Raw genomic sequence first — 26,519 nt, forward strand, 5'->3', positions numbered from 1 at the left:
CTGAGGATTGAACCTGGGTCCCACCAGTGCTAGGATAGTGCTCTATTGCTAAGCCACAATCCTAGCCCCTCTAATTTATTTTCTACCAGAAAAAGAATGATATGTTTCTCTAAGGAAAATTTTATCTTAGGTCTTTTACCTCTAACTACATAATGAAAAGTGATGGTTTGCTTAAAGGCATTTGCGATTCCAATTAAGAAATCATTCCAAGTAGGAAATTATTATGGAGTTGTTAGTTATCTAATTGTTTCAGAAACCAGCAATCTAATGCCCTAGCAACAGGATACTCAACATGCCCCAAACTGAGCTATTCTGAATATGCCTTTTATTTGCATATACTACCAACCACCTCAATCCTTCCCACTCCTTCAGCAGAGAACAGTAAATGTGTTTGGTAGGCCATCTTCAAACTTATGGCTCAGAGAGGCTGTACCCTTTCATGCTCTAATACCCAGGACCATCAGAGAGTAAGAGATAGAAATGTAAGAATTTGAAGTTTAAGATCTCCTGAGAGTAAGAAGGAAAGGAAAAGTATTAGAGGACCACATACATCACAGTCATGAGTAAATAAACAGAAAAAGAGAAATTTAGCTTACAGAATCTGTTCTAGAACTTGTGGTATTGGTTCTACTATGTATCATAGAATGAGGGATAAAGAGTATTGATCTCTGTTCATAAATGTACAGTGTTCAAAGTTTTGGTTACTCATAAAATATGATCATATGACAACAAACAATCATTTGCTTGGATGTAAAAAAAAAAAAAGAATACGGATAACTATTGAGGTATCATTGTTGATAGTACCTATTTATCCTTAACTAATTTATTGTTTAAAAAAAGTATTGGCAATTGACATGTTTTAAAGTGCTTATGTTTTCAATTTCTTCAGAAAAAGGAAATCTGAAGATAAGAGAAAGGACGAAAGCAATCAGCAAGAAATTCTTTCTAAAAAAGGATGGGAGGGGGTAGGAGTATCATTCAGTAGGAGAGCATAAAACCTATGACATGCATGAGGTCCTCAGTTCAACCCAGAGCACAAGAGAGGGGTAGGGAGGAGGGGAGACACTAACAATCACAGTGACCAATAACAGATATCTATTACCTAATCATTTTAACTGTTGAGATGTGACAAAAACTAAGCAGCGAACAGCATTCCTAATGCTCTCCTTACAAATGTATTTACTTTAAAGGTCTCACACTTGTTTTAAGCTGTTCTTTGGCATAATATAACTCTCAAGTATAATTTTGTATTCCAGGTATACCAAAGTACAGATGTAATACCCAGCGGTTTTAATTATTGTTGAATATTAGCCTCACATGGGAAAACCTTAAACAACAATAACAACAAAAACCCACATACTAACCCTCGGGTACTAACCTAGAGTAATTAAAATCACTCAGGGAGGTACCTGGACATCAATGTTTATAAAAACTTAAGAGGTGTTTTGAGCATTCAGGGTTAAGAATTTCTAATGCTGACAAATACTATATACAGTGCTTGCAAAATCAATCAATCAGTAACTTTTTTATACTCAATTATTTGCCCTCAATAAATCTGTTAAATCAGGATTAGAAGCATGGTACACAAGGCACTAGTGACCATGGTCAGTAATTCTCAGTCATGGTCCATATTTATTAAAATGTACTGACACCACTTAACTGTATGCTTCAAGTAAGTGAATTTTACAGTATGTACATATATCTCAATAATACATTTTTAAATGTTCTGATTCCTTTTCTGTTGGTTCCATTGGGGCTGCCAATAACAAAGAAGTTATCCTAGGAAAGGAAAAGTATTAGATTAATAATTAATAATTAGTATTAATTATTTTATGGTGCTGTGATGCCCAGCACTATAAAATAATTGTACACTTTGCTTATTATTAGTAAGCTTAGAATTTCAATTCCCAGGCACTAATGTAGAATTACTGAATCAAAATCTTTAGTAACAGGGCCTGCAAATCCATTTTTTAAGTTTCTAAGATGACTTTAAATCACTGAAGAAACACACTTGCTGGACTCTATGTGGAGTGTACTTGGTTATAGAGGCTCCAGATACAAAATTTAGTAATATGTTTCATACAGGATAGCTAATTCTATCTTTTAGAAACTTCCTGTCTCTTATCTTCCAAAATGGTTAAATACCCCACAAGGCGGAAAAGTGCCAATATACCATCACTGTTGTTCCAAGTGCAGATTCTGAGCAACCAGAGGCAGAACACTTACCTTCTGATAGTCTTTCCTTCCAGCCTTGGGCTGCTGAAGTGAAGAACTCATTATTAAGGGCTGAGCCATTCAACTTCATCAAACCATCTGGACCAACCTGGTTCAAAGAATAAGCCAGGGAAAGCTTACAAACAAAGGGAAAGGTGTTTGTATGGTATTTGGCTTTCATTTTAGAAAAGAATGTATGTTCATTTAATTATACAGAGGTGCACTAGCTATCTCCTATCAAGCTGCTTATTATGGATGTCTTTTTTAATTAATTATTTATTTATTTATTTTCATATTGAGACAGGATATTGCTAAATTGCTGAGGCTGACATTGAACTTGTAATCCTCCTGCATCAGCTGCTGGAGTTGCTGAGATTACAGGCATGCACCACTGTGCCTAGCTTTTTTTATTCACTTGGTACCAAAGATTGAACCCAGGGACACTCAACCACTGAACCACAAATCTGGCCCTTTTGTATTTTGGTACAGGGTCTCATGAAATTGCTTAAGGCCTTGCTAAGTTGATGAGGCTGGCCTTGAACTTAGAATCCTCCTGCCTCAGCCTCCTGAGTTGGTAGGATTACAGGCATACATCACTACTCCTGGTTGATGTCTATATATATTTTTAAATTTACACACACACACACACACACACTCATGTATTTTTTTAGTTGTCAATGGACCTTTATTTTATTCATTTATTTACATTTAATGCTGAGAATTGAACCCAGTGCCTCACACATGCTAGTCAAGTGCTGTACCAGTACCACTGAGCCACAACCTCAGCCCTGATGTGTGTGTGTCTCTCTATATGTGTATAAATGTAAATATATATTTTATATGTATGTATTATTTTTTGGTACTAGGGATTGAACTCAGGGGCACTCAACCACTGAGCCACATCCCCAGCTCTATTTTGTATTTTATTTAGAGACGGGGTCTCACTAAGTCGCTTAGTGCCTCCCTTTTGCTGAGGCTGGCTTTGAACTCACAATCCTCCTTCCTCAGTCTCGTGAGCTGCTGGAATTACAGGTGTGTGCCACTGTACCTGGCTTGTCGATATTTTTAATGTAATATTTTGTTCTTAAAAAATTCCTTTGCAGGGCTGGGGTTGAGGCTCTGCAGTAGCGTACTTGCCTGGCGTATGTGAGGCACTGGGTTTGATTCTCAGGACCACATATAAATAAAAAAAAATTTCCTTTCCAAACAGGTTTGGTGGCACATGTCTGTAATCCCAGCAACTGGGGAGGCTGAGGCAGGAGGATCAAAAGCTCAAGGTCAGTCTCAGTGACTTGGTGAGACATTTTATTATCTCAGAATAAAACATAAAAAGGGTTGAGGATGTAGCTCAGTGGTACAGCCTTGGGTCTCAATCCCCCCTACAGGAAAGTAACATCAAAACAAGCTCTTCCCATTTACTTTTCCTCTTCCTCTCCTTTTAACTCCATTCTTTAATGATTAAAAAAAAAAAAAAAAACAACTGAAAAGGGTTTATTATTTGTTTTACAGAAGTGGTTCCAAGATATGTACACAGTTTATGTTTCTCACAGATTAAACCACTGAAGTCTCTTCAAGTCATCTGGCCTAGATTTTTTGCGGGGGAAGGTATAGGGGATTGAACGCAGCAGCACTCAGCCACTGAGCCACATTTGCAGGCTTTTTAAATATTTTATTTAGAGACAGGGTCTCACTGAATTGCTTATAGCATTGCTAAATTGCTGGGGCTGGATTTGAACTCGCAATCTTCCTGCCTCAGCCTCGCAAGCCACTGAGATAGATTATAGGCATGAGGCACCACACCCAGCTCATTTGGCCTAGTTTTTACCTTCTTTAAAATGGCTACATATTATTTTTGTTATATGAATATAACTCAATTTACCAGTTTCCAAATGACATATACTTTTTTCCCCTAACATTTCCCCATAATCAAGAAAGCTGCAACTAGTATTCTTATAGAGATGTATACTAGTGCTTTTATTTCTGTACGTTCCTAGAATAAAGAATATTAGCGTGGGGCTGGGGATATAGCTCAGTTGGTAGAGTGCTTGCCTAGCATGCATAAGGCCCTGGGTTCAATCCCCCCACCCCCCCACCCAAAAAAAACCCACACACAATGTATCGGGCTGAGGTTATAGCTCAGTGGTAGAGCATTTGCCTAGCACGTGGAAGGCATTGGGTTCAATCCTCAGTACCACATAAAAATAAATAAAGTTATTGTGTTCATCTACAACTAAAAAATAAAAAAAGAACATTAGCGTGTGTATAACTAGATATGTGAGATTACCTTTCAAAAAGACTCAAACAACAGACATTTCTACCAGCAGTATATGAAATACTCCTTTCCTCGGCAACAATTTTTTCACGCTATTGAATTTCTGAAATGGTAAAAAAATTCTGTTGACTGCTGTTGTGATTGTGCACCTTATTAAATGTGTATTCAATATTTAAATTTGCAATCTTGTGAAGGGTCAATTCCTATCACTTTCTCATTTTTCCAGTAGGTTGCTCATCTTTATCATCAGTTTGTAAGAACCCTTTGCATATTATATACGGTAATGACTATAATCACATGTTAAAAATATTTTCTTCAAACTCACTGTCTACTGAATTGATTTGTGATGCTTTCCCAAAAGGTCTAAAAAAAATTTTTTTTGGACAGGGGATGTAGCTTAGTAGTAGAACACTTGCCTGGCATGCATAAAATTCTAGGTTCAATCCTCTGTACTGCAAAAAATTTAAAAAATAAAAAATTTTCTGAATATTAGAAATATTGAATTTCCTACCTTGGTTAAAACCCATAACATCTAAATTATACAAAGCACAGATCTAAAAAACCTGGATAAAAAAATAAAATTGTCATTCTCCCTAAAGTTAATTTTTATAATTTTATCAGAATCCCTACATAGATTTCTAATGAATTGAATGAAATTATCTTAATGCTCATATAGGAAAAAAGACAGTAAGAAAAACTGGGAGAGGGAAATTGCTTTATGATTATTAAACACACTACACAAAGTCACTGCATCAAAACTCTTATTACTGCCAGGTGCTGTGGTGCATGCCTATAATCCCAGCGGCGTGGGAGGCGGAGGCAGGAGAATTATGTAAACCCAGCCTCAGCAAAAGCGAGGCGCTAAGCAACTAACTCAGTCAGACCCTATCTCTAAATAAAATGCAAAATAGGGCTGGGGATGTGGTTCAATGGTCAAGTGCCCCTGAGTTCAATCCCCAGTACCTCCCATGCCCCCCACAAAAACCCCAAGCTCTATTACTACTGGTATTAGAATAAACAAAGAAAAAAATGGAAGAGGATAGAGTACTTTAAGTATAAGCTACATACATATTAATGGAATGCAAAACATTAATGTTATTTCAAATAGTGAGAAAAAGGATCGTACAAATATACAGATAGGTAGTGCATCCAGAAGAAAAGAAAGTTGGACCCTAAATTCAGATAATAGGAAAAAACAAGCAAACAACAACAACAAGAAAAACAACTAGATGGTTTAAAATTCTGAAGAAAATTTAGAAAGTGATCTGGCAACCTTAAGAATTGAGGATCACTTCATAACTCACTTTACTTTTCAAACCTGTCTGGGCCAATGTATTTTCCCTTGGCTCTATAGCAGAAATTGAAAACTTGTTATAAAGGGCTAACCTGCAAATGCATTAGACTTTATAGGATATAGTTTCTGGTGCAACTAACTACTCAACTCTCCCTAATACAAAAGTGACAATAATTAACAGGAGTAGCTGTAGGCCAATGAGACCGCTGAAAATTTGGTAGGGTTATAGACTTTTTCCTATAATACATTATCCAATCTCCATTTGAATATACCAGTGATGAGCAAATTACTCCACTGTCAGTTAACCTACTCCATAGGTTAACTCTCTAAATTTTTAAGTTGTTATTTTAACCCCAAATCTGCTTTCAGAAGAAAGCTTATATCTTCCATATGGTAAACACTGAATTATATCAGAAAATATAACCCAACCCTCTGATGTAAATAATAGTTTTCTGCTGTTCTTTACTGAAGATTCCATATACTATAGTTTCCAATTTGTAATCTTAATAATCAGAATTCTGTATAAACACTTCAAATTTCATTTTAGAGTAAAGTTGTAATTTTACTTAATTATAACTGCATACTCCACACATGAGGATAACACTGCTCAGATTACAGTGTACTCCCACCATAACAATAACTATAAAAAGACTGGCCAAATAGCCTTCCAATTAAGATTACCCTATGTGGGAAATTTAACTAGAAACCTCTAAGGTTCCTTTTACTAAAATTATATGTGGCAATCTCCATCTGAGGGCCATGTGTCAGATAGAACTGAGTTCCAAAAATAGACCATCAGTTAAGGTCCTATACTATTATTCTAAGTTTAATAACCCTGAGTTTAAAACAAAAACAAAAACAAAAAGGAAAAACTCTCAATGAGGTTCTTTAAAAACACTGATGAGTGGGGCACAGTAGTGCACACCTGTAATCCCAGTGACTTGAGAGGCTGAGGTATGCTGATTTAAAGTTTAAGGCCAATCAGGGCAATACAATGAGACTCTGTCTCAAAATAAAAAAATTAAAGGAAGCCAGTTGTGGAGGCACACATCTATGATCCCAGCAACTAGGAAGCTAAAGCTGGAGGATTTCAAGTCTGAGGCAAACCTCAGCAACAAAGTGAGGTCCTGTGCCAAAATACAAAATAAAAGGGGCTGGGGAGATTTAGCGCAGAGGGAAAGCACCCCAGTTAAATCCCCAGCACCACAAAAAAATAGATTATAAAAATGAAATGAAATAAAACAAAAGAAGGGATGGGGGTCTGGGGTTGTAGCTCAGTGACAGAGTGCTTGCCTAGCATGTGTGAGGCACTGGGTTCGATCCTCAGCCACATCACATAAAAATAAATAAATAAAATAAAAGTATTCAGTTCATATACACCAACAACAAAAAGAAGGGCTGGGGAACATAGTTCAGTAGTAGAGCTCACCTGGGTTTAAATCCTAGTACCCTCCTTCCCCCCAAATAATTTCTTTTTTTTTCTTTCTTTCTTTCTTTTCTTTTTTTTTTCCCTTGGTACCAGAGATTGAACCCAGGGGAACTCAACCACTGAGCCACATTCCCACCTATTTTGTATTTTATTTAGAGACAGGGTCTCACTGAGTTGCTTAGCATCTTGCAGCTGCTAAGGCTGGCTTTGAACTCTGGATCCTACTATCTCAGCTTTCCATGCTTCTCGGATTATAGGCGCCTGGCCCAAATCAATTCTTCAAGAAGAGTTAAGGGAGAGAAAGTAATACCTTGGAAGTATATGGTGTATGTCACTTGGAAATTGGTAAATTAACTGGAGAATATTCATAAGATGAAATAATATGCAGCCATTTATAAAGAAGGTAAAACTAGGTCAAATGGCTTGAAGAGACCTCAATGGTATTGTCCATGGTGATAAAAATAAGTTGCATAGTAGTGAACATGTCCTGTCACTACTGCTGGAAGAATACCTGATTTATCTGGATTCTCTAGACAATAAACTTTGAACTGTTCTGACACATGCTGATTCTCAGCATTAAAAAATTGGTATCAACGTCATCCAGAAAACAAGTCCAGAATTAGCAAGTTTTAGTTTTGACTTTATATTAGCTATAATGATTTGCGTGGCTTACTTATGCTGTTAATCTTTCTAAAAACTAGGGAATATATCCAACTAGTCCTTTACTGTAAAGTAAAGAATAACACTTTCCTCTCTTCTTGTTTTCATAATGATTTAAGGAAGGAGGAAGAAAACCATTATCATTTAGAACATAGCTGAAATCTCATAAGTGAAAAAAATTAGAAAATCAAAATGGTGCCTGGCAGGGTGGTGTACACTATAGTCCTAGCAATTTGGAAGGCTGAAGCAGTAGGAGCACAAGTTCAAGGTCAGCCTCAGCAACTTAGTGAGACCCTGTCTCTAAAATAACAACAAAAAAAAGGCTGTTGTTTGTTTTTTTCACAAAGAGGGAAACAAAGATCAGAATAAGAGTGAATTACTAGTCATCACTTTTTCCTTGATAAAAGCTGAAGTCTCACCTTCATCTTATACCTGGATTATGCTAAATCTCTTTGGTCCTTGCCTTTCCAATTAAACCTTTTACTTTTGGTACTTTTTTTCAAAGTACAACTTATACTGGAGTTTTAATTCTTTATTATAAAAGCAATAAATGTTTCTTTTAAAAGAATTTAATAAAACAATAAAAATAATGAATATTCCTAATTCCACCACTATTATTCCATGTGCTATGTCCTTTTAGATGTATGTAATTTATCTGAATCCATTATTTTGGCTTATTGTTGGCAGTTCCCACTTCACTGAGGCACTGACCTACATCCTGCTGATACTGGACCAAGACAAGTCTTCATCCTGAACTTAATTCTATGGATGCCAACAACTTAATAGGAAAGCTACTCAAATTTATTCTATAATTTGACATTCTAGTAATAAAGTTCTGATCCCCATCATAAGTGTTATAAAGCCCTCCTATTAAGACATATAAATAAAAATATTTTTGCTAGGAACATGATGCATGCCTGTAATCCCAGGGACACAGGAGAATCAAAGTTCAAGGTCAGCCTGGATAACTTGGTGAGATCCTGTCTCAAAATAAAAAATAGAAAGGGCTGAGGATGTAGTTCAGTGACGAGTTTTCCTGGGTTCAACTGCCAATACACAAATATGTATGTGTGTATATATACTGTATTTGTGTATATATATCCCTAAATACACACGCATACATATATATATCTGTGACAGTTCCCACTTCACTGAGGCACTGACTTACATCCTGCTAATACTAAACCAAGACAAGTCTTCCTCCCAAACTGGATTCTAGTTCCCACTTCACTGAGGCACTGACTTACATCCTGCTAATACTAAACCAAGACAAATCTTCCTCCCAAACTGGATTCTATGGATGCCAACAATTTAAAAGGAAAGTTACTCAAATTTATTTTATAATTTGACGTACGTGTGTGTGTGTGTGTGTGTGTGTGTAAGAGAGAGAGAGAGAGAGACAGACACTACTTTTTAAAAAATATTTCTGCAGTAATGGGGATTGGACCTAGGATTTCATACATGTTAGGCAAATGCTCTACCACTTAATACCACTTCTTTACATGTATACATAAAAAGAAAATTTAAAAATGTTAAGCTCAAAAGGTGATGAAAGAAACCCCATAAGGGTAATAAAGTTGCTTATATGGTTGGAATGACGCACCTGTCGATCCACCTCTGGAAGTAGTAAAAGCAGTCGCTGTTGGCAATCTCCAGGAAGGACTGAAAAAGTGTGTTTGTTGATCAGTGCTCGAAGATTTGTGTTAACTAGAATGGAGTCTGGTGTCTCAACATCAATATCAGCACATTTAGTTCTTTTCATTTGCCCTAAAAAAAAAAAAAAGGAAAAAAAATCATTTGAAATTCCCTTAAAGTTGTGTTTATACCTAAAATATAGTTTGCTGGACAGTGTAAAAAACCACAGTTAAATAGTACACAATGAAGAAAGTAAAACTTAAGGCTCTTAGAAGATAAATGAATATAATTTATCTTTTCTGCAAAAAGAGAATAAAGTCTATAAAAGTAGATTTTTCACCATATTAAAAGAAAATTATCTCCTCCTCTCCCTAAAAAGCTGAGGAAGTTTTTTGTTTTGTGTGTGTGTTTGTTTTTTGGTATTCGGGATTGAACTCAGGGACACTCAACCACTGAGCGACATCCCCAGCCCTATTTTGTATTTTATTTAGAGATAGAGTCTCACTGAGTTGCTTAGTGAGACTCTGCTTTTGCTGAGGCTGGCTTTGAACTCGAATTTCTCTTGCTTGAACATCCCAAGCTGCTGGGATTACAGGGATGTACCTGTGCCCAGCAAAGCTGAGGAAATTTATGATATGATAAATGAGAGTAGAGTCTATTTTGACAAATTAATACAAACATGGAATACATCATATTCTAGTTAGGATCCCAGTCTTGTGGTTGTACATGCTGTGGAGATTCATTGTGGTGTATTCATATATGTACATAGGAAAGTTATGTCAGAATCATTACACTGTCTTTCCTATTTCTGTCTCCCCTCCCTTCCCTTCATTCCCCTTTAATCTACTGAATTTCTATTCTGCCCCTCCCTTTTTGTGTGTTAGCATCCACATAACAGAGAGAACATTCCACCTTTGGTTTTTTGGGACTGGCTTATTTCACTTAGCATAATAGTCTCCAGATTCATCCATTTACTGGTAAAAGTCATTCTTTTTTATGGCTGAGTAATAATGTTTAATTATACTCTACTGTGATGTGTAACTATAAAGAACAAAAAAATTGCTAAAAATTAAAAAATAATAAATGACACATATAAAGAATGTCTTTAAAAAACAGAAACCCAGAATGGGGCTTTGCCTAGCCTGAACCATGTCCTGGGTTCAATTCCCAGTACTGATACCTTTTCCCTCTTCTCATGAGAATTATTCTTCACTGATTGAATTTGCATAGCTAAAAATGTGATTGAAAGCTTAGCAGATGTAAAATATCTGTTTACAACCAAAAGCTTACAGTCTTTCAAAAAATGGACAGTATACAAAAGGTTAAAGTGTAAATGAAAAATATATGTAAATAAAAGACTAAGTTTGTTGAGCTGGAGCTATAGCTCATGGGTTGAGTGCTTGCCTAGCATGTGTGAAGCAATGGGTTCAAATCTCAGCACCACATAAAAAAAGTAAATAAACAAAATAAAGGTATTGTGTCCATCTAAAACTAAAAATTTTTTTAAAAAGTTGGAAAAAACATCTACAAATCATGATAAAAATTTACTATTCTTAGTATAAAATGTGCCCTTACAAATCAATGAGGAAAAAAAACAAATACCACCAAGAGAAAAATGGGTAAAGGAAATTGACAGGCAATTAATTCACATACTTCCCTCACCAAAAGCAGATGCTAAAATTTTAATATTTAAAGAAATGCAAGTTAAACAAATAAATAAAAATTTTTCAAATATATTAAAATGGCAAATACTGCAATATAGTGATGGGAATATGCAGGGAAAAATAAACAAACATTTTCAAATACTACTGGTGGAGCTAAAATTTATAACATTGTATTACAGAACAAAATATTAACAGTATCTAACAAATTTTTAAAGTACATGAGACTCTGGGAACCAAAAATTCTAAATTTAGAATAACATGAACAAAGTCACACTATCTTTGATGTGGCACCTACTCAGGGACACTCAACCACTGAGCGACATCCCCAGCCCTATTTTGTATTTTATTTAGAGAGTCTCACTGAGTTGCTTAGTGAGACCCTGCTTTTTCTGAGGCTGGCTTTGAACTCGAATTTCTGACTGAAGCACAAGAAAAGTCAATCTGCAAAAGAGGAGAGGATTTCCCTTGAATTAAGCCCACAGGATTCCTATAAATTAAAATCCCAAAACTGGGCTTGGTGGCACATGCCTATAATCTTAGGAGGATGACAAGTTCAAAGCTAGCCTCAGCACCTTAGCAAGGCCCTCAGCAAATTAGTGAGATATGTCTCAAAATAAAAAATAAAAAGGGTTGGGGATGTAGCTCAGTTGTAAAATACCCTATGTTTAATCACCAGCATAAAATCAATCAATCAATCCATCCATTCACCCAGCACTATATCACAAAAATACACAACAAATCAGAAGTTATATCACTACAACCAAAGTCATTAGAAATCAGAAATAATGACTTAGATCTAGAAGTACTAAAGTTATTGAATATGTAGAATACAGAACAGCTATGCATGAAATGTTTAAAGAAACAGAGAATATAATTACAAAGACAAAGATAATACAGTCAGGGAGAGACTTTTAAAAAGTGAGACTTTAAGAAATGTTATGATATAAATTTTTAAAATCAGATACTATGAATGAATAAAACAGCAATTTGGGCAATATTAAAAAAGGATTAATAACCTAGAATATAGAGCCAAATAATTTATCCCGAGTATGAGAAATAGAAAACATATTTTGAGAGGCTTAACAAAAACGAAAGAAAGCATGAGAACATCTAATATGTTGACTGGAGACCAAGAATTAGAAAATGGAAAAAAAGGTGATATTTAAGAACTGACAACTGTACATTTATCAGAACTAATGAAAACCCACAGATCTTTTAAAGGGCTGGGGATTTAACTCAGTGTTAGAGCACCCCTGGGTTCAATTACCAATATCAAATAAATAAATAAAAATGCAATTGAGTGGATTTTTGTATATTCAGAATTGTACAATTCTCACCACTATCTAATTATAGAACATTTTCATCACTCCAAAAAGAAACCCCAGACCCATTAGCAGTCACTCATTCTATGTAGCCTTCCCAGTCCTAGTAAACTAATCCACCTTCTGTCTCTATGGATATGCCTATTCCAGATGTGGAACTGTATGATATGTGGTCTTTGACTGCTGTCTTTCACTTGGCAAAGTGTTTTCTTCAAGTTTTGTCCATGTCCTACCATGTATCGGTACTTTGTTCCTTTTTTACCAATGAGTAATATAGCATTCTATGGGCATGCCATATTTTGTTTGTCCATTCATCAGTTGATGTGTATTTGGGTTATTTCTGCTTTGCGTATTTATTTTTGTTGTCCTGGGGACTGAACGCAGGCACGCTCTATCACCGAACGACATTCCCGACCCTATTTATTTACTTAAGACATGGTCTCACTAAGTTGCCCAGGCTGGCCTCAAACTTGCTAGGTCTCCTGCATCAGCCTCCCAAGTCACTGGGATTACAGGTATGCACCACTGTGCCAAACTTACTTTGGGACTATTAGAAATAATGCTGCTATGATCATTTGTGTACATGTTTTTTGGGGGAGGGGGAGGGCTAGGGATTGAACTCTCAGGGGCACTCAACCACTAAGCCCTATTTTGTATTTTGTTTGGAGACAGGGTCTCACTGAGTTGCTTAGTATCTCACCGTTGCTGAGGCTGGCTTTGAACCCACCATCCTCCTGTCTCAGCTTCCTGAGCTGCTGGGATCATAGGCGTGTGGCACGGCGCCCGACTACATGTTTTCAGTTCTTTGGAGTATATGCTTAGTAGTGGAAGTTCTAGATTATGTGTTTAACTTTTTTTTTTTTTTGGTATTGGGATTGAACCCAAGAGTGCTAAACCACTGAGCTACCTCCCCAGCCCTTTTTAAATTTGAGACACATCCTCACTAAGTTGCTTAGGGCCTTGCTAAATTGCTGAGGCTGGCCTCAAATTTTTGCTCCTCCCACATCACTGGGATTATTTGTGCTACTGCACCCAGCACATGTTTTAACTTTTTGAGAAACTACCAAACTGTTAAATTTCCACCAACACATGTTATTGTCTCTTTTTAAATTATAGTCATCCTCATGGCATCTCATGTGGTTTTGATTTACATTTTGCTAGTGACTAATGATGTTGAACTTCTTTTCATGTGCTCATCATATATTTGTGTGTGTGTGTTTTGGTGGTGTACTAGGACTTGAACCCAGGGCCTCCAACATGCTAGGCAAGTGTTCTACCCACCAAGCCACACCCCAGCCCTCACCTAGCAAGTGTGCGGCCCAGGTTCGATCCTCAGCGCCACATACAAATAAAGACGTTGTGTCCGCCGAAAACTAAAAAAAAAAATATTAAAATTCTCTCTCTTTCTCTCTTAAAAAAAAAAAAAAAGACAAAGGAGTCAGGTGCAGTACCACATGCCTGTAATGACTAGGGAAACTAAGGCTGGAAGATCTCAAGTTCAAGGCCACCTCTGGAAACTTGGAGAGACCCTGTCTCAAAATAAGAAATAGAAAGAGCTGGGGATGTAGCTCAGTGGTAGAGTATTTCTGGGTTCAATTCCCAGTACAAAAAAAGAAAAGTACAAGAAGGGTCTGGGATTATAGTTCCACGGTAGAGTGCTTGCTAGTATGTGCAAGGCCCTGGTTTGAGCCACACCACCAGAAGAGGAAGAAGAAGAAGAAGAAGAAGAAAATCCTTGCAAGCATCCTTAAGGAAGGGAAAGATTTCATAAAAAGGAAAAACAAAGTGGCAGTAAACTTCTTCACAACAAAGGAATTAAGAACAAATAGATAGGATGTATAAAATGCTGAAAGAACTAGGAATCCTGGAATGCCCACCAAACTATCCTTCAAAAATGAATGTGGAATAAAGGCATTTATAAAGATAAACAAAAGGAGAGGACATTTAATATCAAGGTACCCACACTAAATAAAGTTCTTAAAAATTTATACTTTAGGAGAGAAAATTGTAGAAGGATGGGTTGGAATACAATGGAGAAAGGTTAAGCATGTAGGGGCTGTGGTAGAACGCTTACCTATCATGTGTGAGTCACTGGGTTCAATCCTCAGCACCACATAAAATAAATAAATAAAGCATGTAGAAAAATCTACACCAATGTTATTTATATATTCTTGTAGATGATTCCAAGTAGATATTCTGATTTGTGGGACTGAAAACGAAAATACTATTTAAGTCAAGATAAAAAGATTAGTGCTAAACTGTAAAATACTTCCACAGTTGTAAAGGAATATCAAATGGTTTTTTTCTTTTTTAATTTCTTTTAGTTGTTGATAGACCTTTATTTATTTATACGTGGTGCTGAGAATCGAACCTAGTGCCTCACACATGCCAGTCAAGTGTGCTACTGCTGAGCCACAGACCCAGCCCATCAAGTGGTTTTCTTTGAAGAAACAACTCCAGATATATTAACAAACACAATAAAGTCAGAAGGGGTAGTACATACCTGCAATCTCAATGATTTGGAAGGTGAGCCAGGAGGATAGCAAGTTTGAGGCCAGCCTCAGATATTTTAGTGAGGCCCTAACCAATTTAGTAATTCCCTGTTTCAAACAATAAAAAGGGATGGGGAGCAGTGATAAAGCACCCTAAGTTCAATCCCCAGTAACAAACAAACAAACACACCACCACCAAAGGAAAGAGATTGTCACATTCAATTAAAAACAAAACACAGAGCTGGGATTGTAGCTAAGCGGTAGAACACTTGCCTAGCATGTGTGAGACACTGGGTTCAATTCTCAGCACCACATATAAATAAATATAGAGAAATATATAAAGCTCAAGCATACAGAAATAAAGTATGAACAAAGTAAAAATAAGCTAGGCAAAAACTAAAGCTGGAGAGGTGTCATTTATTAATATCAAAAAAATGACTTCAAGTAAAAACCTATCAGTAACTGATAAGGTAAATGAATAATGATAAAAACCTGAATCTAACAAAGAATTTAAACATGAAAAACATGTAACACAAATAGAGCCAGGCACAGAAGTGCACATGTATAATCCCAGGGACAAGGGATCAACTTCACAGATGAAGATCAACTGTCCCAGATATGAAAGCTTGCTCAATCTACACTGTTAAGTTATATTGTAGGACTCTTAAGCCCTGACACTGTGGCTTCGGAGTCTTTTGCTCTGTATAACACAGCCTATGATTTCATTTCGGTTTAAAGTTCATAACAAAAACAAAAACAAAAATCCCTATTGTACTTGGAAATTAAAAACTTCAAAATAACTCCTGAGACAAAGAAATTAAAATATACACATATATTTAACTTTTCAAAATGAATGATGATAAATACCGTACCTGAGAGGTAAAGGTAAATGTAAAAAAAAAAAAAAAATCAATTACCAAGGCACAAAATGAAAAGTAAAGGCCCTATATTCAAACCTGTCTTTCTGCCAAAAAACATCTTAAATTTGGAGAAATGAAATAACAATATACATACTAATTACATTTGCTTAATTGCACTAAATATCTTGAACATCTTTAAAATAACTACCAACAAATTTATCTATCTATCTATCTATGGTACTGGGTATTGCAACCAAAGGTGCTTTACCACTGAGTCACATCACCCAACCCTTTTTATTTTATTTTGAGACAGGGCCTGGCTAAGTTGCCTAGGCTGCCTTCAAATTTGCAATCCTCTGGCCTCAACCTCCTGAGTTGGTGGGATTATAGGCATGTGCCATGGTGCCCTGCTCAGACTTCCTTTTAAAAAAGCTTATGTATCACATTCTAAAGGTTCTATTATGATCAACTTAACCGAACTCCCACTGATGATCATGTCAATGATTACTAGTTTCCATTTGTAAAAACAATGTTGCAGGGTTGCGGATATAGTTCAGTGGCACAGAGAGCACTTGCCTAGCATGTTAAACACCTGAGTTCAATCCCCAGACCCAGAAAACAAAAACAAAAACAAAAACAAAACCATACAGTGCCTGTATACACTAGAAAGCAACGGCCTACCTTTCCTTTCACACTGCAACTCATGAAATTAGAGGTTTAGCAGTCCTGGTATGACTTTTACTATTTTCCCATTCATTCTATCTTTAAATCGGAATCAAACTATAGCTAAAATTTGAACTTTGTGATTGAGAAGCAGTTGTAAATTATTCCCTAGTATTGATCAAACTGTACCCTGAAAACACTTTTACGTGCTTGAGTGGCAGACTAGTTTCTATCTTGAATTTTGGTAAAGTCAACCTTATTTTGTTTCAGTTTAGGCTGCCTTAATTTATTCTATTACACTTGAAATCTAAGTCATGTTTCCTCCGAATCTGGGATGTAAAAACATACAACATACTATCAATTTTAATGACATTAAAAATCAACTTTACCAATGTTAGCTTAAAAATATTTCATGTAAATCATCTACTTTAATTTTTATCATTTTAAACACAAAATATAGAAATTCTTCCATGAATTTTGAAGATATTCATTGTGGCTACATTGTAAAAGTTCTTATAATGCTCATTGCAAAAGAGAAAAACTTTCATTTACTTCTCAGTTATTAGATCTAACTTAAACTACACTATGGTTTCATTTTTTACAGTTAATTTTTCCTAGTTTTCCATGAAAGAAATTCTTGGTTCATCATTCTCTCAGTTCTGTACCTCTATATTTCTACTGCAATATGAATAAAACTTTGTTCAGCTTGACATCAATACCCTTAAGGCTCAAAACATGTATTTGACATATTAGTATAACTTAAGTTTTGTTTGACAAATGAATACTACCTTTAAGAGAATTGATTATCAAATGTTATTCTCTTTCTATATAGGAAATACTGCCTTTAAGAGAAAGTACCAATTCACAACCCCACCTAGAATCAACACCACCCCCCACTTTTAAACTAAGCATTTCTCTGGAAATATTATTAATTAATTATATTCTCACACTTTAATAGTTAAAATGTATCTGGAATACTTAAATGAACACAGAATAAATTTCCCTCAGATGTGTAGGACTGCTGCACATTTTTTCCCCTCTTTTTGGTGCTAGGAGAGAACCCAGGGCCTTGTAAGCATGTGCTCTTTACCACGTATTCCATGCCCTGTTGTGCTATTTTTTATCTTCTGTGTAGCTCCTGAAATGTCTGTAATCCCAATTCTTTTTTAATCCTATGACTTGTGATGAATTTAACGATATGTTATGCATGTCTTTCCATGAAAAAAATATATGGTATTTAAAAATTATTTTTAAGGGGCTCAGTGGTAGACTGCTTGCCTAGCATATGTGAGGCACTGGGTTCATTTCTTAGCACCATACAAAAAAATAAATAAATAAAATAAAGGTATTGTGTCCATCTACAACTAAAAATATTTTTAAATTGACACAAATAGTACATCAGAACTTATTTCATCTAACTAGCTATAACTTGTACCTGTTGACTATGATGTTTTCCCCATTTCTCTCTCCTTCCTACTTTCCCTACCTTCTGGTAACCTCCATTCTACTCTCAACTTCTGTGAGACCAGACCAGCTTTTTTTTGGGTACTGGGGGATTGAACTCAGGAGCACTCAAATACTAAGCCACATCCTCAACCCTATTTTGTATTTTATTTAGAAACAGGGTTCCACTTACTTTTGCTGAGGCTGGTTTTGAACTTGCAATCCTCCTGCCTTAGCTTCCCAAACTGCTGGGATTACAGGTGTGCACCACTGTCCCAGCTATGAGACCATACTATGTGATCTCACTCATGTGGAATCTATAAGATTGAGATTCCACATGAGTGAGATCACATAGTATTTTGTCTTTCTGTGCCTGCCTTATTTTTACTGAAAAGAATGGCTTCCAGTTTCACCCATGATGTTACAAAGGACAATTTCATCCTTTTTTTTTTTTTTAAATTTTAATATTTATTTTTTTTAGTTTTCGGCAGACACAACATCTTTGTTTGTATGTGGTGCTGAGGATCGAACCCGGGCCGCACGCATGCCAGGCGAGCGCGCTACCGCTTGAGCCACATCCCCAGTCCCTAATTTCATCCTTTTATGTCTGAATATTCCATTGTATGTAAATACCACACTTTCATTAACCATTCATCAGTCAATACACACTTAGGTTGATTCCATTTCTTGGCTATTGTAAATAGTGCTATAATAAACATGTGATCCTAATTTTAAAAATCTTTGAATGAAAAGCATTTTTTTTGTCTTTCTGGAATCATCTGATTATTTTGGATGTTTTCAAATTTTAGAACAATGTATCTTGGCATACTTTTCTGTTTTGTTTTTATTTTTAGTACTGGGGACTGAATCCAGGGGCTCTTTACATCCCCAGACCTTTCATATTTTGAGACAGGGTCTCACTAAATTTCTGAGGCTGGTCTTGAACTTACAATTCTCCTGCCTCAGTCTTCTGAGTCACTAGGATTAAAGGTGTGAGCCTGCATCCATCTTTTTTGTTTCTTTACATCTAATCTCAACTTTCAATCTGGAGTCCTGTGATTTTCAATTCTAAGATGTTCTCATAGTCTTTTCTTCACATTTAGTTCCCTTTCAACTTCTCTTCTGAATAGTTCTACTTTTTGGGACAATGAACAACGTGGATTGGTGTTTCAATTTCTTACCTCTTCTCTGCTATTGAACATCTCTTTATTTTTTTGATTCACCAATCAGAAGAATCACTTCTTAGTATTTGTATTTAACTTGATCTCTCAAATTTCAGTACAGTGCCTCACTGTCTGCCCTCAGCTATGTGTAGTGTCCCTAAAATGGAATTTCTTTCATCCAATCTCACCTCAAAATAAACTTCTTTTCTTCTGCTAAGGTGAAGCATAAAACTGGTTATTTTAAACTCTTCACCTCACTTTTCTCTTCTATAATATATCATCTCTTCAGTTCTTGTATTTCTATACTCTTATGTTAGTGGGATTTCCAAGAAAAAGAAAAAACTTTCAGTTTGTCTTATTTAATTATAAGCCTTTCTATTTTTCTGTCTATAGAAATGACATGTAAATAATGCAGGACACAAAGCAACTTTCTGGTAGAAAGAAATAACCACAAAATGACTGATGACAGATCTTTCTCTGAAATAAAGTTTGATAAGGGGAGCACAGGAAGAACATGAAGATATTTAAGAGTACAAAGGTGAACATGGTAAAAAAACAAAACAAAACAAAACAAAAAATCACAGGAAAAAGACATACTACATTAATTCTGTCTTTATTTCTTTTCATTTCTTAGAAGTGATTATGTCAGACTGGGTATGTAGCCGGGTGGTGAAGCACTTAATATAGTAAGTGCAAGGCCCTGGATTTGATTCCTTGCACCACACAAAAACAACGAAGAGTCATTAATAAATTATTTCTAATCTGTGCTATATAACCCAAATCATGCACTAAACATAAGTCAAATGGCTGATGAATTTCAAATCTATAACTGACAAATCATGGCAATGAAAACAAAAATCTTTGTAAACTAACTTACTTGTATGGAGTCTGTCAGACCTCTGGAAAGACTTCTTCCCTAAGCCTAGTAAGGGACTTTCCACTTTAACTGAGGAAGAAAAGCTGGAGTTTGGATTCTGGGGGCTGCTTGACTGTCCATCAGATTGCTTTCCTTCCCATATTGCTAGGGAGAAAAATAAGAAAGACTAGAGGCACGGAGGTTATAAACAGAAATTAATTAATTAATCAATCATTCAATGTGAACTATAGGGAGTTATGTATGAGGAAATTCTGGCCCTGGCTAATGTGTTTTCAATCTGAGAACTGAAGTAAAAAAATAAAATCCTTTCCTTCCTCCTAACACACTTTCCATTTTTGTTGATAAGTCTCCTTTCTATTAAAAAAAGAAAAAAAAGCAAAGTTTTGCAAGGCTCAGAATTTTTTTGGCAATTCTATAGAATAAGCTTATGGCATCAAACTGAATTATATAAGAAAATACAGTCTTTCAGTTAGTCCAGTTTAGATTAAAAACAAAATAAGCACAAAATCCAAAAGCCTATTGACATATCCAACAGAAACTGAAAGGTAGTATGTATAACCTCTTACTTTTAAGGAAGAGAACTGGTAAAGAGCTTATTTTGACTTTTTTTTGTTTGTTTGTTTCCTCCTGGAAACAAAAGATTTATAATGTTACTGACTGGGATGCTTCCAAGTATTATAGGTTAGAAATAGTGGAAATTAGTCTTGATTTATTTCTTACATACTAATCTTATTTATAAACTTTTAAATAACTGCATGATATTTTACAGAAAAACTCCTTTTATTTTAAAAGAATTTATATTGATAATTTGGCAATACAGGGTCATATAAATAAATGTAGCAATTTAAGAATAAATTTCCAGATTTTAATAAGGAAAATATGAGACAACTTTTTAAATATAAATTTATAACACCAACATGAATACACTGGGATAAAGAAACTTCCATTGAAAAAAAATGCCCAAACTACCTACCAGGTTTGGCAGTAGCAGAATCACTGGATTTGACAGACTTGAGAGGAAGGTGTTGGTTGGAGGAGATGGACATGCTTGGTCTGCATTGCTGCTGCTGCTTCTTTTGCTGTTGTTGCTTTAAAGCCTACAAAGAGAAAACTGACTATAATACATAAATTAGCTTTTAGTAAAAATAAAAAGTAAAATGACTTCTTTTTAAGTTGTAAGAAGAACGCTACTCATTATTCAATTTCTTTGAAATTTATCAGAGCAAATAAAACCTAAATTAGACAAATTAAACACAAGACGGCAATGATCCCTAGAGTTTGGTTACTTTTTGCCAGTATTATCCTTTATATATAATTGTGAGGAACAGCCAGTTGATATCTTTTAGAACTTAAAAATTCCCAGTAAGTCAAGGATAAAGGACTTAGGAATCTTATAAGAGAACTGTATATGTTTTACCATTTTTTTGTAAACAATTCTAAGCCCTGTACCAAGAAGAGCCCTATTTGCACCAACACTATAAAGAAATGCAAATATTCAACTTATTTATATGCTTCAGAGGTACTACATTTGAAAAAAAGGTAAATAACTACTTGAATTATCTTGGGAAAGAATATTGAGGCTTATTTCAATTTACCATATTTCCGCAATTTATAATAATGCAGTAAACAGAGGGGAAGGAAAACTAGAAAATAATAATTAAAAGAATAGTATAGCTCCTTCTGGCTACTTGAGATTATTTTCATTTCTATGAGATTATTAATTTATAGACTAAGTAATACTATTTAGAATGAACAAAATCCAGGAAATTTCCAATTTTTAATAAGGAAAATATGAGACAACTTTTTAAATTAAGGTTGGGGGGAGGGAGGGAGACAGACAGGGTGATGGGGGATTATGAATGTGCATAAGAAAGCAATTTCCAGGTTTTCCGGGAAATGACTTTGTGTTATGGTTTGTATCTGGAATATCCCCCCAAAATCTCATGTTTTGAAAGCATGATCCCAACACAGCAAGGTTCAGAGGTAGCAATTTTAGGCAATAATTAAGGCTCTGAACCCATCAGTGGAGCATTAATATACTGACAGCTGAATGGACTAGTGGACTGTAAGCAGGTGGGGGCATGGCTAGAAGAAGTAGGTCATTGGGCGTGTGGCCCTAGACCATATCTGTCTCTCGTGCCTTCCTTCTCTCTCCTTCCCAGCTGCCATGAGCTAGGCAGTTTTCCTCTGCCATGCCATTTCTGCCTTGGAGTCAGTTGACCATGGACTGACACCTCTGAAACCATGAGCTAAAATAAATCTTCCTCTTATAAGTGGTTCGTATCAGGATTTTGGTCACAGCCACAAAAAGCTGACTTGCCCATTTTAAGCTTTAACCTTCAGGACCATCATGCAATGTTAAATAACTGGTTACTTCCAAGATGCTACAAGGCACAGTGGCAACCCATTGTCCATTCCAGGTTAATGCAAAACTTACCCCATCTATTTCTTCTGTGATCACGTAAATTCACAAACATTATGGAAGCAGAATCATTTATAGCCCATTAATTAAGAATTACACACAGTTCTTGTCCTACCTTAGTAGTTTACAAACTCTGTTCCTAATTCGATTTTAAAACAAATAAATACATAAACAACAAGAACCTCCTCATTTGTGGTAAAGAATAACAGTAATTATGATTACTATGAAAAACGTACACTGTAGACAAAGACTTAAGTTAACATAGCACACTGATTTCTACAAAGAAATCACAACATTTCATTCTTAAGATTACAAGAGTATACCAGAGTAGCATACGCGTCATTAATTAGTTAACAAGGATTGAAAAAAAATGCTTGCCTTTTCCCTGTAAAAAAAAAAAAAGAAGCACTTAAATTTCTTAAAATCTTTCAAAAATTTATAAAAACAAATATGCTACAGGATATTAATGCAGGCAGTAATCAATTTTATCAAATTTATGGATAGCTTTTCATAAAAGTACTTTTGGTTTAAATACTTTAAAATCTTGTGTTACTTTTGATTATATACATGATACAAAAATACATTTTTAATATTAAATTCAAACTCAAAGCTAAATTCTTTTTTTGACCATCACTCCTGGTGTACAACCTCAAAGGTAACCAGTCATTGATTTGTTTTTCCCTACTGAACTTTTTTTCATATTTACATATATTTGTGTGCAATAAACATTCATAGTTCCATTAAAAACAGCATTATTTTGTGGATATGTGTATATTTTTATAATTGGTATCATGCCCTATATACTGTAGTAAAACTTAATTTTAATGATTCAATATTATTTTGTGGTGATTTTTCCCTATGTAAAGTGTGTGCAACTCCATCATAAAATAAACCTCTTTTATATAATTGTCTACTTTATTGATATATGATTGCTTATTAAGGAATTTTCTAATATATATGTAAATTAGAAAATTTTAGATTTTATACATGTTTGTTAAGTCTATTTCCAAGTTTGCTATAATAAATATATGTGCAAATACTTTTCTATATTTGTATATGTATTTTTTCTAACATAAGTTTGAAAATAGTAAATTGCTTAACCATGGGGCATGTGCTTTCAAAATTTAATATATGTTGCAAAATTCCTTTCCAAAGTGGCTACAATAAAATATTCCACAAGCAAATCAGTTTTCCTGCACACTTGCCATGCTTGATATAATTAAGCTCCTCAATTTACACCAGAATCTGAAGACATAAGTAACCTGTCATTTTAAAGTCTGCCTAAATTACTATCGAGTTTATATTTATTGATCACTTGCATTTCAAAAAAATTAAAAGCTAGTTCTTTAAAAAGTTCAATAAGACACTGACAAGTGATACTGGGAAAAAAGAAGACATAGTATAAATGAACACCACTGAGAACAAAATGGAGACATAAAAGAGCACTGTGCACAACTTCATACCAGTATTTGAAAAAAAATTAGATGAAATGAACTGTTTTCTAAGTTTCCAAAATAGGCTCAAAAAAAAAAAAAAAAAAAGTCAAGAGACTGTAAATAACAGTTTACATTGTAATATTAGGAAAATGATTTTCAGTATGACTTAATAAACCTAAGATCATTTCTAAAACTTTGTTCCAAAATCTAAAAAAAAAAAAAAAAAAAAAAAAGAGCTACACAACTTATTTTATGATGCTAGAACAATCATGATTTCAAAACTGCTCTTGGATAGTATAAGAATACTATACAATCTAAACTACAATATTAATAAAATTTGGTAGCATTAAAAAAATATGTAATGACCATGTAGAGTATTCTAGAGTTAAATAGAACATAATATTAGAAAATCTAGCTATGTAATTCAGATTAATGAAAAAAAATCTACCTAAACAAATTTAAATCATCTACATAAATTTCAAAGAAAACATACCTGAAAAATTCAATACTTATTCATGGTTAATACCCCACCACACACCTCACCCTCAAACTTATTAGCAAACTAGGAACAAGTTAGGAACTTCAAAACCGTGATAAAGAGTTATCTATTGAGCTGGGATTGTAGTTCAGTGGTAGAGTGCTTGCCTAGCACTTGTGAGGCACTGGATTTGATTCTCAGCACCAGAGAAATAAAAAAAAATAAAGGTCCACTGACAAATTAAAAATATTTTAAAAGAGTTATCTACCAAGGGGGCTGGGGTTGTGGCTCAGTGGGAGAGTGCTCACTTAGCATGCGTGAGGTGCTGGGTTTGATCCTCAGAACCACATAAAAGTAAATAAATAAACAAACAAATAAATAAATAAACAAACAGAATGGAGGTGTCATGTCCAACTACAACTAAAAAATAAATATTAAAAAAAAGATATATAAAAAAGTTATCCGGGCTGGGGATGTGGCTCAAGCGGTAGCGCGCTCGCTTGGCATGCGTGCGGCCCGGGTTCGATCCTCAGCACCACATACAAATAATGATGTTGTGTCCGCCAAAAACTGAAAAATAAATATTAAAATTTCTCTCTCTCTCTAAAAAAAAAAAAAAAAGTTATCCACCAAAAATCTCTAATGATTATTATACACAGAAGTACAAAAATTACTAGCACATAATTAAGATACTTCATAAAATTTTCCCTTTAAAAGGGTCTAATGTGGGCTGGGGATATGGCTCAAGCGGTAGTGCGCTCGCCTGGCATGCGTGCGGCCCGGGTTTGATCCTCAGCACCACATACAAACAAAGATGTTGTGTCCGCCGAAAACTAAAAAATAAATATTAAAAAATTCCCTAAATTAAATAAATAAATAAATAAATAAAAATAAAAGGGTCTAATGTGGGGCTGGGGTTATGGCTCAGTGGTAGAATGCTTGCCTAGCATGTGTGAGGCACTAGGTTTGATTCTCAGCACCACATACAAATAAATAAAGGTCAATCAACAACTAATAAAATATTAAAAAATAGGGACTGGGGCTGTGGCTCAGTGGTAGAGCACTTGCCTGGCATGTGTGAGGCACTGGGTTCGATCCTCAGCACCACATAAAAAAAAAAATAATAAATAAATAAAATAAAGGTCTATAAACAATTTAAAAAAAATTTAAAAAAAAGTAAAAGGGTCTAATGTAAAAGCTCTCAAGGAACTTTCAATAACTTCAGAATCATGCACTGCTACTGTGTGAGATCATCCTCTGATACACAGACTAGCAATGCTTACCTGCTTTAGTGCCTTCTTGCTGTGCTTCTGTGATGGAGAAATGACTTTACCTGCTGGAATGGTGGGCGATGGGCAGCCTGAATGTGGGGAGGATGGCTGTGACAGTCTAGACGATACTGAGGGAAAAAGTGACAATGAAAAATTCTGTTGTCAGCATTGATATCAAGCACCATTCCTTCCCCAGATTATATGCTACCTGTGTTAAGAACTGTGACCAAACACTTTTGGAAAGGATCTTCTTTTTGTAGTTCTACTGCAGCCTCCCTGTTCATTTATTTCCTCAGAAAGCTCTAATGAAGGGTGATAGGATGGGGAAAGGATGGGTGTTAGTATGCATTAATTTTCATTCTTTACATTTTCAATAGAACTGAAGCAGCAGGAAGTAAGAGTATAAATCACGAGTCATCAAATTAGATAGAAGGTAAAAAAGATCCTAGGATGCTCTGGATAGTACCTATATTCTAAAGTAAGCCTGAAGATGAATTATGACGACAGGATACAGGGGGAAGTCTTAAACTGACAGTTTAAGACAAAGGCAATAAGGCCATTCCATCTGAAAAACTTTCACAGTTTTAAACCTTACACTCCTTTATTTCTTCAATCAATGGTAGTTTAAAGCTTATCAATATGAGATGCCATTTGAAGACTTCTCTAATGGAAGGAATGTAAATGTGTACAGGATGTAACCACTTTCAACTAATGAAGACTAGTTGTTCTACGTAGCCTGTTGAAGCCTGGCCGAACCCAAGTCATACATGAAGGAAGGTACTTGCTTTCAAGAGCCTATATTTCTTATAAAAAAAACAGCACTTACATCTATCTTTATTTTCTTTAAAATTTGGCAGGATGTTAGTTCTGTTTATGTTAAGGAAGAACACAGAAATAGCTGATTCAGACTTGTTAAAGAAAAAG

The 26,519-nt window shown here is 35.2% G+C and overlaps 1 protein-coding gene across 6 annotated transcripts in view; it reads right to left on the reverse strand.

The window, feature by feature from the left end:
* Nucleotides 1-26,519, reverse strand: part of Asxl2 (ASXL transcriptional regulator 2) — a 131,379-nt gene that overhangs the window by 15,239 nt on the left and 89,621 nt on the right. For all 6 annotated transcript variants that reach the window (XM_058578418.1, XM_058578422.1, XM_058578419.1 and 3 more), the window contains 5 exons: nucleotides 25,608-25,723; nucleotides 20,962-21,085; nucleotides 19,989-20,132; nucleotides 9,473-9,636; nucleotides 2,227-2,323 (listed from right to left, as the gene is read on the reverse strand). In XM_058578418.1, coding sequence (XP_058434401.1) covers nucleotides 2,227-2,323; nucleotides 9,473-9,636; nucleotides 19,989-20,132; nucleotides 20,962-21,085; nucleotides 25,608-25,723 — 645 coding nt within the window. The remainder of the gene's footprint in view (nucleotides 1-2,226; nucleotides 2,324-9,472; nucleotides 9,637-19,988; nucleotides 20,133-20,961; nucleotides 21,086-25,607; nucleotides 25,724-26,519) is intronic.

This window comes from Marmota monax, unplaced genomic scaffold (assembly GCF_021218885.2).
Source record: "Marmota monax isolate L192 unplaced genomic scaffold, Marmota_monax_Labrador192_F-V1.1 WCK01_AAM20220418_F8-fsc00010, whole genome shotgun sequence".
Lineage (NCBI taxonomy): Eukaryota > Metazoa > Chordata > Mammalia > Rodentia > Sciuridae > Marmota > Marmota monax.